Below are 17,073 nucleotides of genomic sequence, written 5' to 3' on the forward strand. Positions count from 1 at the left end.
GGTTTTTGCCAACTTTCTCATATATATATATATAGTGAGAGAGAGAGAGAAAGAGAGATCTGATTATGGGTTTTATTCAAGCAGGATGCTAACATACATTGTTTTCGATTTCATAGTGAATTTTATGTTATTACCTTGCTCCAATCCACTAGAGATTCATTCTTTTCCTCATGTTATTCTCCCATTATGTTTGTTGTAAATTATTTTAGTTAGGTTTATATTTTCTCTTCCTTTCAATTTTTATGGTGTCTAGTTGTGCCAGAATGTGCAATGGAGTTGCTCACTTGATCTAACTGAAGGTTAACTTTCATTCTTTCATTGTTTTTTGTTGTACGAGAGTTTATGCTAATGAGCTTTTTAGAAGTTCTACATTCACGAATTTTATGAAGTTTTTTGTATATAAACTTTACATGCATGTTTAAATTGATTTAATATCTGATGTTTGAAAACCTGATTATGCCTAAATGAGTGTTAATATCTCTATTACATGCATCATTGGATTTATATGGAGATGGTTAAGTTACAATTAAAAAGGACAAGCTATTAAGGCGCGATGACTAAGTGCAATTATTGACTGCAGGTCCAGGGGTGGAGCCAGAATTTTTTCATGAAGGGAGCCGAATTAAAGTTTTTAAACTTTGATTGGGGCCGAAATATCATTTTTCAAAATTTTTATACAGGACAACTGAAGTTTTTTAAAATGTACATGTAAATTAATTTTTTTTTTTTGAGGTGGGGCCAAGGACCGAACAATCTCATCTTCTTACTATGAAAATTCAGAGAAGCTTTAGAAATGCACTCACAAAAAAAAAGATTGAAAATTATGGTAGATAACAAATATTTGAGAAAATACAAAACAAATTGAAGCATGCTAAGCCTAATTTAAACATCACAATGGAATGGTAAATAAAAATGCTTTAGAAAGTTTATGAACATCCAAGTATTAAAAAGTAAAAATAACATATTCACGGAAATTTTTATGAATAAGAAATACAAGTTCAGGGTATAATTCAACTACTATGGACGACACCACAGGAATGCACTTTCAAATGGATAAGACCACCAATAAAAATTCCACATGTCACTCCATTACATGACAAAGTATCTCAAGTAAATAATTTGACAGTAAATTGGGCTTCATCGTTAAGGGAAGGTCATTAAGAGGTGCTTTTATATGTGAAAATGATAGTAGTCTAACTATGAAAGTACAAGCTTTTAATGATCTTAGACCATACCATTTGATAAAATTAATTTGTCTACTTATTTGAAAACATCATTTGTTACCAGATGTACAATATGCAACAACATTTTTCTATACTCCAATAATTTTAAGAAACGATGGCTATATAGGAAAACTAATGGAGTATATATATTTATCATTCTAATTGCAAATGTTTAAAATCATTTTATCTAACTGAACGCTTTTTTGTTTAATACTTCACTTGATATGCTATATTATTCGAAAAAAAAGCAAGAAATTTGTCACTAAAGGAAAATTGCAAACAAGTAAGGGTTTGTTCGGCAAACAAAACATTGTGTAACTGCTACATGAATATAGCCTAAAGATTGGGACACATTCATGAAACACTTTAAAAATGTTATATGAATGAATCGTAGTTTATGAAGAGGTATGATTAAAATATTAGTTGTCATTTACCTTTTTGAAAACAATTTAGGTTTAGTATCCTATCAACTCTGCTAGCAAAATTTTGGCTAAAGGGCGCTAGCCAGCCTTTAGCATAATGCTTGTGAAGCACTGACCTGGTATGGTCACAACATATAACTGAACTCAGTTACAAAAAGTTATTTCAGGAGCTGGCATGACCAATGACCAGTGACTACTGCTGTCAACTATTAATCAAGTTCATTGATAATTCACATAGACTTTTATCTATATTTAGTTTTTATGTTTTATGTATAAAATTAAGTATAATAAATGATCAAAAATATAAAAAATTTGTTATCAAGGCCAAACAAAATTTTTAGAAGTTTTATTTTGTAAAATTTATTTTTTCAAGAACACAAGGGGGTCATGGCTGCTGCCTTCCCTCTCCCTTTGAATGGCCACTGAGTGGTTTTCCGTTAGTTCAAGTGGCATGGATTCAACCCCTTGATAACTTATATGTCTTGGGGTTTCATATCAAGTACAAACATAACCTAGGGCTGGGTTTAATTTAATGATATAAGGTCAGTTCAAATCGGTTCGATAAGTTTTTTTAATATTATTTTTTACTATATATATATAATTATATATATTTTATTATAATTAATTATATTTATATATTATTTTATATTAAAAATATATTTTTTATGTTAACTAACCGAACTGAACTGAGCCCGAGCTTAGGCTTCAGGTGTTCGACTAGGCTTTAAGCAGTCTTGGCCCCTTAGAGCGTTCAGGCTACTTCGGGCCCGGGGTTACGGGGTAGTACAGGTTGGAAAAATTCGAATATTGAAGCTCTTGTTTGAGATTATAAGTAAAATTGTGGAACTAGGAATGAAAATTTCCGTATTTGAAATACAGTAGCAGGGCGAACCATGCCATGTTGGGTCCGGTCCGTTTAACATCCCTGAACCGTACGTTCATCTTCATCCCACGAGGATCGAGTTTGGTGGACGTGACGATATACGGGTTCTTGGAATCTCCAGAAACCCTAGGCTAGGCTTTCTCTCTCCCTCGCGTCTGGCCGAGTCCCCATTTTCCTACAAAGGTACTGCATTTCTGTCCTCGTTTCTTCCTGAAGTTTGTTTCTAAATGAAATCCCTTTTCTTCTCTTCGGATTTCAGGAACTTATGGTCGTCGATGTCGATTTTTTATTCTTCCAAGGCTTTGCATTTTCATCGTTCATAGATCGGTTCTTATTATACTTGTGGATTCATGAATTCGATATTTTCTTAGGGCTTTGTGTTAGAAGGTCGTCCAGAAGAAAGGGGAAAAGGAGGAGAATCATAGGGTTTTTATGTGTGGATTTGGTGAATAACCGGTGCGGTCTGAACCGGTGAATTCTGGGAGCGGGACTAGGTTTTAGATTTTTGGGTTGAGGGACGTCGAGCCCGAATGGCGGATCGTGGCGCGGCGCCTGGACGACCGATATGGATGAAACAGGCGGAGGAGGCGAAGCTCAAGAGCGAGGCGGAGAAGGCGGCGGCAGCGAAGGCGGCGTTTGAAGCCACATTCAAGGATGTGCAGAAACCTGATGATAAGGAATCGGCCTCGTCCGATAGCGAGTTGGAGGATGAGAGTCTAAAAGACAAGCCCATCGGTCCTATTGATCCCTCGAAGTGCACGGCTGCTGGTGCCGGTATCGCCGGTGGAGCAGCATGTGCTCCCTGCTCTTTCATTGTGGTCGCTAAGGATTCAGATGGCCGGAAGGTCACGACAGGTGGGGCGGAGCTGAAGGTGAAGGTTAGTCCGGATGTTGGGGTTGGTGGGTCTGAGCAGGAAGGGGTGGTGAAGGACCATGGTGATGGAACGTACGCTGTCACCTATGTGGTGCCCAAAAGAGGGAACTACATGGTGAATGTGGAATGTAATGGCAAGTCGATCATGGGCAGCCCTTTTCCTGTCTTCTTCTCTGCTGGTACGCCTTCTGCGGCTGGCGTCCTTGCACCATTTCCTACCACTTCTCCCTATCCCAATCTTGTGAACCAGACGATGCCGAACATGCCCAATTATTCAGGATCAGTATCGGGGGCATTCCCTGGATTGCTGGGAATGATCCCTGGTACCATTTCTGGGGCATCTGGTGGGGCGATTTTGCCAGGGATTGGCGCATCCTTGGGGGAAATCTGCCGAGAGTACATGAATGGGCGGTGCATAAAAACAGATTGCAAGCTCAACCATCCTCCTCATAATCTTCTGATGGCTGCACTCACAGCAACTACCACACTGGGGACAGTTAGTCAGGTGCCAATGGCACCTTCTGCAGCTGCTATGGCGGCTGCCCAGGCAATTGTCGCAGCACAGGCTCTTCAAGCTCATGCAGCTCAGGCACAGGCATCTGCAAATTCTTCAGGTTTGCATGTTTCTTTGCCTAATTTTGTAGGCGTTTTATCTTTCCAAGTTATCTAAATGGATTTGAGTTTCTTGATATTCTGTTTCTTCATTCTTCCTACTCCTTGTTATGTTTTGAGGTCGTGGTTTACTGTTAATTATTTCTTGACTTTGAAGACAACCTCATCTTAACGGTAACATGAGTAAACTGGATATACAACATATCCGATCATCTGTCTGGCGATCAACCAGGGGGCCCACACATGTAGGTGCTGTCACCATCACAGAAGCATGAATATTAACCCATGAAGCGATAAAATGTGTGAACATGATCACCAAATTGCATCCCATGGATTAGATTTTGTTTTAGGTTTATGGTTTTATGTGGGGTTGAACGAGACAGTTGTATTTGTAAGTCAGGCCCATCACCAAGATTTGGTTTCAACTCTGTTGGGGTTATTGCCCATCTGACTCTCAAAAAACAAAAAGGGTGTGAGTATGGACTATTATTTTCAAAACTCATAGTTTAATAAGCAAGTAAGTTGATCTGCTGACAACTTTTCTCTGGAAGACAAATGGGAACAGTCATCATTTTAATTGAGATAATACAAAGTTACATCATGTTGAATTGAAAAGCAGGTATTTGATGCTCATATGGCAAAATAATCAAACTTCATGATAATCCTGTACTAAGCTGGGAGAGTAATGACGTGATGTGGTCAAAACAAACTTAAAAATCAGATTAACATACATTGAGCTTCAATCTGGAGTTTCCAGAAGAATGTCTAGATTGGTTTTGAATGCAACTTCAATTCAGTAACATGTTGCTTATTTTTGCTCTTTATTGCAACTAGTAAATGTCATTTCCACAATTACTTTGTTTGGTTATTAGAAGCACCATTTTTTCTGTAGTTGCTTGAAAAGAAAAAAAATCAAGAAAACACAAGAATATAATGTGCTTAGTGGGATGGAGTTAATTTGGTCATATGCTCATGGATGCTGGGTTGGTTAATTTGGTAGTGGTTTGCATTAGAGAGAGGTTAGTGGGAATGTGTTACTGCAATAGAGTCAGATTAAACTTTTGATATAGGTTCTTATGCGAGTACTACCTGGAAACTATTGTGAAAATGCTTATCGTTTGGGGTGTCCCTCTCAAACAGGCTTATTTTTTAATCTTTGATGGTGGGCCCTTATTTTCATCAGGAGGCAGAGGTTAACCAAATGGTCATGACGATGGCTTTATTTGAGTGGTTTATTTACTCACTTAACTCTTGAATTTTGAAAAGTTCCAGCCTCAGCTTGTAGATTTTTCGTGGTTGACAGGAGACACAAACTCAGAAAGACTTCTTCTCTCACATCCTTGTTTTGGTCCGGTTCTTGTTTCACTATTTATTTGTTTATTCTCAGTTTTCAAAGATGGAGAAGTGCAGAGAATGGGTGCTCCTGCTTACAAGGACAAGCTGGGTTTGCATGAAGTGTTTTCTGTAGACCATTCTGATGTTTCACCATTAAATTCCATATGTCATGTGAAGAGTTCAGGCTTAATGACTTGTTATCTATTTAACATTAGATGTACACACACATACACAAGTATGTGTGTGCTGTATGTGTATATCTTATGTATACTTGTTTATCAATATGTTTGTGTTTCCATATTTTGTTCTTATTTACTTTAGTTGACTGAATCCAACCCACTAGTCCAGGCTAGTCTCTTTACCGCCTTGAGCAACTTGTGTCTCACTTTAGATTTTGACAACTTGCCTTCCTGGATCTTGATGCCTGTTCCTGACAGTTAGTCAATCCTTGATGTTATTTACTTTTAGTAGTGTTAAAATGCATGCTTTGAGTTGCATTTGTAAGTGTTCTGTATAACAATGTTGAAAGGTATCAGTGTAATCTGTAGAGATTTCTTTTTAGTTTAATGGATCAAAATGAGTATATATTCACACAATCATACCTTATGTATCTTCTCCCAAGGTATTCTCCCATTTCTTGTGTTTACGTATCTTTTCAATAACAAATGCTGTGCAGTTAATTGTTTGACATTGAGACTTAGTGTGGATGGTTTAGCTACTTCAAGAATGATCTACTTCATTAAACATATTTTGGCTTTTGTGGTTTTTATTTAGGTCTATTATCTTGCATGGAATGTGGGACATTCTTATCCATAGGACCATATCCTTGTTTTATTTTAAACTTGTATTTTGCAAAGATTTCTGTCCCACTCGTGTTTGCTTGTTCCTATACTGGTTTCTACTCTTAAAAATCTGCCTCGCTTGGTCTTGTGTTTGCGTATTGCTATAATCGTTGCTAGTTGCTATTCTGTTAACTGTTGATTCCAGTTGATCCACACTGAATAGCTTTACTTTACTGATGGACTTACTGAATCTTAGTGAATATGCATTTATTTTTTTGCACGCTCTAATTTGTGTGCAATTTTTGTTACTATATGTTGAATGAATCAGAAACTCTCAGATTATTCATGGTGTTGGTCAAAGATGGGTCTTTGTGGGCTGATAGCTTTTTCTTCTGTTCTTTTTTTTTCTCTTTTTTGTTTCTCTCTTCTCTTTTCTTTTTTTTTTTTTGTTTAACCAGGTGTACTACAGTTAAGGCAGGCTTGAAATTGGATACTACTGGGTCCAAGAGGAACCAAAGTTAAAAAAACCAGGGCTGTGGCTTAACCGCACAGTGATCTTATCACTTTAACTTTGATTGGGTTGGCATCTTGTGCATCATCTTTGTAGTGCAGCCACCTATTGCTTTTCTTATTGTCTTTCTACCTTGGAAGTCGTCAAAATTTTCCTTGCAGGGTCAGAGGTGATTGTCTTCAGAATCTGAATTAGCAGTTCATTTGAAAAAGAGTCACATTCAAAGAAATGAGAAGTAGATGTTCCCAAGATGCATATAAACTCACAAACTGCCTTTCGTAGAATAAACAAAATGTTGCTGTTTCTAAAGCGTCTTTGACACATTTTTATCATGCTTTCTTTTAGTGGCTTCTTTTTTACCCATACAATACTCACTGGCATCAAATATTTTATTTTATTTTCAGCAGGTTCTTCGGGTAAAGAGGAGAAGAATGACGCTTTGAAAAGAACACTGCAAGTTAGCAACTTAAGTCCGCTTCTAACTGTGGAACAGCTAAAACAGCTCTTCAGCTACTGTGGGACTGTCGTGGAATGTAGCATCACAGATTCAAAGCATTTTGCATATATAGAATATTCAAAACCCGAAGAAGCAACTGCAGCTTTGGCACTAAATAACATGGATGTTGGAGGTCGTCCATTGAATGTTGAAATGGCAAAATCTCTTCCTGCAAAAACAAGTATCCTGAACTCATCTGTGCAGCAATCTTCTTTGTCCCTGATGATGCAACAAGCAGTTGCCATGCAACAAATGCAGTTTCAACAGGCCTTGGTCATGCAACAATCTCTAGCTGCACAGCATGCTGCCAATAAGGCAGCATCTGTGAAGTCCGCCGCAGAAATTGCATCAGCCAGGGCTGCAGAAATAAGCAAGATGCTGAAAGTTGATGGCAGTGGGAATATGGAGGGCGATAAGGAACCAGACCAGAAGCAGAGGTATTTATCATTGCAGTCCTTCGTCAATTTTGAAATATTCAAGTTTGCTTTTCACAAAATGAAATGTCTATATATCTCTTGTGACCATTTTTTTTCTTTTGTGTTGCTGTTCTGGCACTTTGCATGACATAAGAATCTATCTCCAGTTGCATTTTATTTTTCCTGTTTTGTTTATCCAGCACATTACATAATAATATGTATGTGATTGGCACTTTTTGACTGGTCTGTGGTTTAGCAGTTTTGGATAGAGCTGCAAGGGTTCAAGCTCAGCCTGTTTAAGTTAACAGGATCCAGACTCTGTTCAAGCTTCATTTTTATTTGGATTGTTAGAGTCTGATCCGAGCTTATAATCTCCAATTTGGTTCTGATTGTTGAAATGATTTACATTTTACAGTGCATTTTTAAGTAAGAAAGTAACAAATTTCTAAGTTTTACATATGATAATAGATGAAGTTTTTGCTATGAAGGGAAAACTTTTATATCTGAGTTTTTTATATGGAAGAACACATAAGGATTTCTGTTTGTGCATGTGAGCTTAATTGGAAAAGGGAGAAGGCAAAGGATAGGAGAAAGGGGATAGATCTGTCTTATGAAAAGGATCTCTACATTCTATATAGACATTCCTTTTGCATGAAATTTTTGTATTTTTTATTTTTCTTTACATGAGATAATTCTCTTGTTCGGAACCGTGATGGGAAAATGCTTTTCCGCCCTTCATTTTTCTTTTCATTTTCAAGCGTCTGGATACGATTGTCAAAGATTTTCAACCTGTTGCTTTCCTTTCACCATGGTTTGTCACTGGTTCAAAAAATTTTGGGTTTTGACATGAAATGGGTTTTGAATTCTGTATATACTATATAGTGTTGTACGTATCATATGATATGAGGCTGTATTGTACAATACTTATCATCGCGTTTCAAAAATGCGATACGATACACCACCTGTATCGTAAATAGGTGGTGTATCGTGCTTGTATCGCACGTATCGTACGATACAAACACCGATACGTTACGATACAGTTGCTTTTTTATGATTTTTTCGGATTTTTTCTATTTTTTCTGATTTTTTTTAAAATACGATACAATTACGATATTTATACGGCTTACGATACGCTTTTTACAATATTGCTATATACGCAACACACATAGGGGGGCTCTGGGGAACATTTTTTTAACTATATTAGTTGAGCAAGTACATAAAAGCAAAACAGCTTTAACTAATGAAATATGTTTCAACATCTTAGTAGGCATGTTCGTTTATGTTGCTAATAACGTACTGTCAAAGTGGTGTTTTCATGAGATAAAGATGGTAAATTTTGTGCTAAATATGCAAGGAATATTATTTGAGTTTAGTCAAGCTTGACCAATCCTTATCCACAGCTGTTCAAGCCTTCTGTATATAAATTATTCGGCACATCTCACTATTTAAGTGCTGCTTATTGATGTGTATTTATAATACACTTGGGCTATGCTATCTCCCTGGCTGTGGGGATCCATCTCTTTGGCACATTTCTTTTTATTTCTTTTATGATTTTTTTTTTCCTCCAACAAACAGAAGTGCTTTAAAACTTATCCGGTTGTGTTTCTGGTGGTGAATGCTACTGAATTGAATGGCTAACTGAGCAGGTCAGGCTCCAGCCCGCAATTGAGATCAAAGTCCAGGTCGAGATCAAAGTCCAGGTCAAGATCACCCATCAGATATAGAAGGAGCCGGCAGTCACGTTCTTTGTCTCCAAAAAGGCACTCCAGTGTTCGAAGATCCAGATCTCCTGTGAGATCTCGACATCATTACCGTAGCTATGGTGTTGAACGACGTCCTTACAGAGATGATACAAGTAGCCGTCGAAGACCTGAAAGATATCAAAGGGAGAGATCACGGGATAGATATTCATCACTTTCAAGAAGAAACAGAAGTAGGAGTAGGACTCCTCATACAAGAAGATCATCTCATGCTGGTTCAAGGTCACCAAAGTATGGTCGAGAGTCGAGATCATCACCTGGTCGAGCCTATCATGATAGGTCACGTCGTCATAGTAGGCGCTCTAGATCTCCATCAGCAGAAGGTAGGCGACATGAAGATGAGAGAAGAGATGATGGTAAATCGAGGAAGTTGAAAAGAGATGACAAAACTGATGATAAAGGTGATTCTGTCAAAGGCAAATCTATAGCTGATGGAGATTCAAGAAATTCTAGGGATGACAGGCATACACGTGAATCATCTCGCAGTAGCAGACATCCAAGGTATTCATCGCCAGACCACAGCCATCATCCTGAGGACAAAAAGAGTCCTTCTGAGACACTGAAGGTTGACTCCAGATCAGACAAAGCTGATGAAGCAGCCAAGGATCAAGTTACTGCTGGAGAAAGTTCACCAGAACCTTCTGATTTTAGCCACGCATCACCTTCCCATGGTACACATTCTAAATCTTCTAGATTAGAAGTTTTAGATCAACCTAACAATGTGAAATATGAGAGCAAGGGTGGTATAATGGATACAGACATCAGGCAATTTGGCAAAAATAGTGAGTCTGAACAGGATCAAGCGGTTAATGAGGACGATTCAAGCTGTTTGAAGGATGATGGCTGTGACATATTCACTGGAAAGTTCGCTGAAGACACGGGCAAATTTGAGAAGTCAGAGTTGGATATGGAGGAAAATTATAATTTTAATGTGACCTTTGATAATCAACTTTCGATTGAGAAAGATTCAGGATGCCAAAAGTCAGATGAGAGTGACCCACATAGTACTTACAATGCGTCACATGATGTTGAATTGACTAAAATGTACCAGACTCTTGATGGTGAGGATTCCAGAAATTTTGGAGGTGATGATACAAGCAGATCTCAGGATGATGATAAGCTGCAATCAGAAAGTTTAGGAACTGTAAAGGTGCATGAGATTATCAGCGAGTCCACTGCAGGGGAATGTTCTGTAGATTCAGAAAACAATAGAGACAAACCTCATCTGCGTGCATCTAAGAAATCAGAATCAGATGTCAGAGTGCTGATAGGAGTTGAACATGTTGCAAATAATCCATCCAGAGCTGAAGATGATTCAAGAAAGTGCAAAACCAAGTCTCACTCTTCTTACCGCCAGTCAAAGATGGATGATAGAGAACATGACAGTACGAACAAGACACCGAATGATGGATCTCATGAAGAAAAAACTCTGAATGGGAGGGATGATAAACATAGATGTCGTCGACATTGTTATGAGGAATCAAAGCACAACCTGAATGAAATTGCTAAATCTCATAAATCAAGATCGCATCACAAAGATCTAGAAAGCCAAAAGGAGACATCCCACGGTCAATATATTGAGGAAGACGGTGATTTAAGGGATAGAAGAAGGTCTCGCAGTGATGCTCATGACAAGTCGAGATCAGACCACAAAGAACGTTCCAAAGATCACATAGACAAGCCTATTGCAGGCGATGAATCAAGAGATTCCAGGGATGATAGAAGGAGATCTAATAGACATGGTCACGAGAAGTCACGGTCCGATCGAGTTGATAAGGCTGATGAGAGACTTTCTGAGGGCTATACAAGAGAAACAAGGGAGGATAGGAGTAGATCAAGTAGGCACACTCATGACAGGTCAAAATCAGATCACCATGACACAAAATCAAGATCAGATCGTAAGGACACTGTCAAAGATCAACAACTTGGAGAATATTCAAGAAAATCAACTGATGACAAGAGCAGGTCTCATAGACATGCTAAGGAATCGGACGATAGGGAACATGAAAGTAGGACTGCCAGCAAGCGGTCATCTGTCAAGGAAGATGTAGGAGACCTGAAGGTGGATAAGAGGAGATCTCATCACAGATATACTAATGAGACATCTCGCCGTCACAGGCAATCTGGTGAGTATGATTCAGATCAACAAAAAGACGAGGAGAAATCAAAGAAAGTAAAATTGGATAATGAAAGACTTTGCGAGACCACCAACAGAAAAGGAGAGATATCTATGGATGTGGACGTTTCTGTGGCCTCAGCTTACGTTCAGCCTCCTCCAATCCGTAGTCTTGAGGTCCATGGTGATGACCACGATCTCCATCAGTAAAGCGTGACAAGTTGGTGGCTGATGACAGGGGTAATTATGACTGGTCATGACTAGTGAGGAAGCTACCGAATCTTTTGTGGAAAAGATATAAAGATCAATTTTCAAGGATGTTGCTGCTCAAAGAATACCTTTTTTTTTTCTTTTATTTTAATGCTGAACCATCAAAATCAGATGTGAACCCTATAGTTGGCTAATGCTGGGGTCTATTTTTTTCTACTAGTATCTTGGTGCTTGAGAGCCCACGGGGAGCAGCAGTACGTTGTCACGGGGTGGCAAGACTGAACCGAGATATTTCTTGTAACTCTGTGAGAGACTGATATTGTTTGGAACTTTGTCATTTATTCACGTGGTATCGTCCTCTGTATAACATTGAAGGTATTCCTCTGTTAGGAAGCATGGTTTTTTGCAACCACGGTATTAAAATATCAGTAGATCTAAGTCACATTGGCACGGGTACAAGAAAGTTGTGCTGGTACGGCGATTTTAGAAAATTTAGATACGATGGTACGACAAAAAAAAGTATGTATAGACAAGTATATACAAACATGTGTACATACATCTGTGAAAACTTTTACAAAAACACAAAAAGCAAAATTCATACTAAATATATCACGAAGACAATGCTTAAAACTTAAAAACAAAAAAACAATTGTGTTTTGAATTGGTTTTGATTCGAAACATGTTGAAATTGTAATTAAGCAAATGAACGACTTAAAATCTTCTGTATAAGTACTGCCTTACTGGTACCGGTAGTTGTGCAAAATGGCCGTACTTATGTGACTTAGCAATAGATGGATAACGGTGGATAGATTTGGTCTACAGCTTATGCAACGATGGTGACAGCAGGCTTTTGAGGAAAAATATAAGACGAGGGAGAGTCCATTTCTTATCATGGGGGTTTTGCAGTTTTAGTATTTCAGGATCACATTTGAATTGAGGAAGTAAGACTATCATTGATCTTCTCTTCCTCTAGATAGGATCTCTAGAAACTGCCTTAGCTGTATCTTTGATCTTTTCGTATTCCTTTTTTCTCCTTATGATAACAAATATCGCCTAAGCTGAGGTCTAATTTGTCTCTGTCTAACATGTTTTAGAAAAAAAGATATGGATGTAGGGATGAGTATAGAACCATAACGCATGTTTTTTTGTCCTTTAATGGATACCCAAAAAACTACAATATGCTATGAACTGTACCTTCACTGAGTTTTTCATGAGTTAACATATAAATATTGACAGGAATCTGGTTAAAAAAAAAGCATGAGAAGATTCTTCTCGAGTCTAGTCAACGATATTTCAATAAGACTATGCTTTCGCGCTTGTTTGGTGGTTTACCTAAAATGCAATTTCAGTTTGTGGTACCTTCTCGCTGTTGACTTGGAATAAAGCGGTGCATAAAAGCAGAGTAAAAAGATGCAAGACACAATTTTTCTCGCCATTATCATGATCCTCAAATACATTGACGGTTTTTCTAGCGTAGGCGGAGTAGACGTTCATTCTTGCTTCGTCAGGTGGATATGCATTCTTGCTACTACTAAGTCAAGGGGTAAGGTTATCTTTATACTAAATCTTATGTCGAGTATGCAAGAGAATTAATCCCACTGTTCGATCGAGAGCGGAAACTTTTCTTATTTCTTCTGTATCGGCACCAGTGCACTGAGTTCTCAACATGCTTCAATTTGCACGTAGGACCAACCCTTTCTGTCGTACATAAATATAGCTATCTATGAGTTGAACTGAAAATACACCGCATGACTTGTCTCAGCCCACCCATTTGAACTATACCCGACTACACTCTACTAGGTCAGATATCTCAATGAAAGGTTGCTTGGGAGGATCACTCCCTACCTTTCATTGAAAAACTTCCTTCCAGAGATTGTTTGCTGCATATCGTATCGTGGAGCAAACGGCTGGTTGTTCTACTTTGGCAGAACCTATATTCACTGGTCTGAAGCCGGCAAGACATATGAACTACATATATTGATTCTTATAAATTTCCATAATAAATATGCCATTTGAACATTATTATAGAATTATTTGGTTGAACTTATGTTTAGATAAAAATTGGTGAAATAAATCAGTCTCCTCTTGTTGGAATTTGGGTGTAAAACAAGTGTCTATGTCAAACAAACCTTGACAATTTTTGGAATTTTAAATCACGCGGCTTAAACCCCCGAATGGACAATATCCACCAACGAGGTCGCTGTTCACGTATGCTTGGATTCCAACCCCACGACAGAAATGTTCGTTGCTTGCCCTCTAATGGAGGTCATTGCCTCGCCCCCTCCCTCTCTCTCTCTGGCCGTTCTTCCATGGAAGGCCACTGCGTCTTTGTAACAGATACTGTTCTTAACGACGGGTGTAACCGTAAGCAAACGCTCCTCTCTTGGAATTCACAACGACGGAGCCACTCTGGAGAGGGAAAGAGGCGTTAAGCCTCCGCCTCTTTCCCAACCATCTTGCCCTCCTCCTCCTTCCCCACAAAACTGACCAGAAACAGCAACAACCTTTCTGTTTCATCTCTCCCGCATTGCTTAAATTCATCCCCGCTTAACCCACGTTCCAGGCAATCCCAACATCTTCCAATCTCTCTTTCTTGATGGCAATGAAGGGATCAGACGTAGAGTCGCAGGAGCAGCAGCAGATGAGAAGTCCGTTGTTGGAGAAAGTAGAGGATCAGCAACAGCAGCAAGCGGGGAGCGCTAACAGCTCAATGCAGAAGGCAATCAACCAGACGTTCAGGAGCACCGCCCACCTCGCAAACCTGCTGCCGACGGGAACGGTGCTGGCCTTCCAGCTGCTGTCGCCCGTCTTCACCAATCAAGGCAGGTGCACCGACGCCAGCCGGTTCATGGCCGCCTCCCTGCTCTCCCTCTGCGGCATCTCCTGCTTCCTCCTCTCCTTCACCGACAGCTTCAAGCGTCCCGACGGCACCGTCCGCCACGGCATCGCCACCCCGCGCGGTCTCTTGGTCCTCGACGGCGACGGCGACGCCGGCAGCTTGGCACCCGAAAAGGCCGCGGAGTTCAGGATCAGGTGGATCGACTTCGTCCACGCCTTCGCGTCCTTGCTGGTCTTTGCCGCCGTCGCGCTCCTCGATCAGAACGTCGTCGGCTGCTTCTACCCTCTGCCGTCGGCGGAGATGAAGGAGGTGCTCTCGTCGCTGCCCGTGGGCATCGGGGTCTTGTGCAGCATGCTGTTCGTCGCGTTCCCCACTAAGCGCCATGGAATTGGGTTCCCCTTAACACCCTCCTCAGATTGATGCCGTTGCGGTCTTTAATTTCTTCTTCTTTCCTTTTCCAATCCTGCAGCTCTGATCGTTCGTCCTATTCCATTTGTTTCTGCCCTTTCTTTCAGTTTTGGAGAAGAAATTTGTTGGTTGTTCCTCTCCTTTGCCTGTACAAACTATCCAACAAGAAATGATAATTCTTCTGTGGCTAAGGTCCACAAAAACGATTGCACCATAGTGTCTGTCCATCATTCATACATCTTCAATGCTATTGAAGCGGAGAGTATACCTCACTAATCTATACTCGATTTCTTATTCAAATGAAAGCGATGATCGAATGAATGCAGAAATGAAAATGAAATATCATGTCAGAACGAAAGTTAACTAGATGGGAGCACATTTTTCAGTAACACTTTCCTTGGATATCGATCTTCACTTCAATCTTGGCCTTCCTCTTAGACATTCAACTTTCACGTCCATTCTTTTCTTTAAACCGCAAATTCATGAATGTGACGGGTTAAAATCGTGATGAAGACATTAAACATTCACTAAAAAATCTTCAAGTTCTTATCTACCTTCTTCGGCCAGAGGAAATTTTTTGCCTAAACAAGCGAAAAACAGAACGCAAAGAAAAGGATGACTACAATGACACATTAAACCAGCACAATCAAGTCTCTCACCTTAAGAATAGAGATTATATTACTCTGCACATCCAACCAATGCCCGTATGGCGTATCTGCCAATACACATCATGAGGTATATCAGCTTTGCATGGCATTATTTTATTGATTTTCTAAATTTAAAAATATTGCATTGTTTAAAAGGATGACTACAATGACAGATTAAACCAGCACAATCAAGGCTCTCACCTTAATACATATGTTTCCATATATCTGCCTCATAAGGCTTGTGTGGGCAGTTGCCCATGCAGAGCCACGCAATTTTTCTCATTGTAAACATTAAAAGTCATTTTTTCATTGCCTTTGGTCCATTATAAAGTTGAACATCATTAGCAGGGCCATACGCATTCATCACCATTTGGATTCTGAGCGGCTCGGATCCATCTTTCAGATCTCTGATACTTGATCAGATCCAGCCTCGTGAATTGGGTGTCTCCTAATTGGATTTACAGTTGGGACTAGGCCTTGAGACTGAATTTTTAAAACTGAATCCAGGTCCGACAGGCACTAGATCTGACATTTTCACAAAACCGCACCGCCGTTAGGTCTAAAAATTTTTTCAGGATCTTAAAATCAGTTAAGTTTTGAAGTAACCAAATGGAGTCAGTGATCCAAACTTCATAAGTTTGATGTGGCATAATTTTGTTGACATACCAAGGGTTTCTTACTAAGATCTACAGCTTATCAAACTACTAACTTATAATCTGCACTAGAAATCGACACTCTATTGTCAAAATCTAAATGGGTGTTTGATTATTTTAGACCTTTGATTCATAAATGTCATGATTGCAACAAGGATTTGCAAACTTTGCATATTGAGTTCATGAATCTCAAATTGGAATCCTCAGTATTGTGACTTGATATCCATAGATTTGATGTGTAATGAGACCTTAAACGCACAGGTTTCAAGTTCATAATTTGGTAGAACCAGAAATATAAGTTGGGCCTCATATTAAACGTACTCCTAGATTCTAAAATCTGAAGCAATCAAACAACTTGAAGGCATAATGGGATCTTAAATCCATAGTTGTCAAATTCATAGTTTCTATCAAGAGGCTTCTCATAACTTCAAGAAGAAAGCAATTGAGTCATTGACAGCATCTCAATAAATGAGAGTGATTATAGTAGTAGTGAGATGGTTTTGGCAGCTAGAGGTTTTTCCCAGTAGTCCTACCGTAGTAGCCGGTCTCTTCTTCCACTGGCCATGTTAGGCCACATGGCTACAACATTTCGAGGCTATTTCCATGCAGGCATGTGCAAAGATAGGTGTGAGCAATTGCCCACACAGACCCGTAAAAAGTACCCATTTTATATTGACATCTCAAAGCAATTTTTCTCATTTACATGTTGAATCCCTGTTATCTTTTAGCTGAGCTACACACAAACTGAAAATGAATGGGAATTTCCGGTATTTGTTTTTATTGGTAACTTTATTTTTCTTTTCTTTCTCTTCCTTTCTTCTTCTTCATCTTTGGTTCTGGTTTCAAGAGCCCCGCCTTAGTTAAACCAGTCTGACTAGTAAGCAAG

At 39.2% G+C, this 17,073-nt stretch overlaps 2 protein-coding genes across 4 annotated transcripts; both read left to right on the top strand.

Moving 5' to 3' along the window:
• Positions 1-2,554: 2,554 nt before the first annotated feature.
• On the top strand, positions 2,555-11,985 carry LOC116248832 (uncharacterized). 3 transcript variants are annotated; one of them, XM_031621824.2, is made up of 4 exons: positions 2,555-2,711; positions 2,788-4,016; positions 7,047-7,575; positions 9,201-11,985. In XM_031621824.2, the coding sequence occupies exons 2-4, from the start codon at positions 3,059-3,061 to the stop codon at positions 11,638-11,640; spliced, it is 3,927 nt and encodes a 1,308-aa protein (XP_031477684.1). In that variant the 5' UTR covers positions 2,555-2,711; positions 2,788-3,058; the 3' UTR covers positions 11,641-11,985. The 3 variants fall into 3 exon arrangements, with proteins under 3 accessions (XP_031477684.1, XP_031477683.1, XP_031477685.1); XM_031621823.2 differs by having other exon boundaries at positions 2,900-4,016; XM_031621825.2 differs by having other exon boundaries at positions 2,900-4,016; positions 7,050-7,575.
• A 1,894-nt stretch (positions 11,986-13,879) lies between these two features.
• LOC116248833 (protein DMP6-like) lies at positions 13,880-15,096 on the top strand. The gene has a single exon (XM_031621826.2). The coding sequence runs from the start codon at positions 14,237-14,239 to the stop codon at positions 14,897-14,899; it is 663 nt and encodes a 220-aa protein (XP_031477686.1). The 5' UTR covers positions 13,880-14,236; the 3' UTR covers positions 14,900-15,096.
• Positions 15,097-17,073: the final 1,977 nt, after the last annotated feature.

The sequence above is a fragment of the Nymphaea colorata genome, chromosome 2, assembly GCF_008831285.2.
Source record: "Nymphaea colorata isolate Beijing-Zhang1983 chromosome 2, ASM883128v2, whole genome shotgun sequence".
NCBI classification, from domain to species: Eukaryota; Viridiplantae; Streptophyta; class Magnoliopsida; order Nymphaeales; family Nymphaeaceae; genus Nymphaea; species Nymphaea colorata.

Bases quoted from the DNA above. Each gene is read 5' to 3' on its own strand.
- LOC116248833 (XM_031621826.2), top strand. From the start codon at position 14,237: ATGGCAATGAAGGGATCAGACGTAGAGTCGCAGGAGCAGCAGCAGATG.
- LOC116248832 (XM_031621824.2), top strand. From the start codon at position 3,059: ATGGCGGATCGTGGCGCGGCGCCTGGACGACCGATATGGATGAAACAG. The intron at 4,017-7,046 runs GTTTGCATGTTT...TTTTATTTTCAG, and splicing joins GGCATCTGCAAATTCTTCAG to CAGGTTCTTCGGGTAAAGAG. The intron at 7,576-9,200 runs GTATTTATCATT...CTAACTGAGCAG, and splicing joins GAACCAGACCAGAAGCAGAG to GTCAGGCTCCAGCCCGCAAT.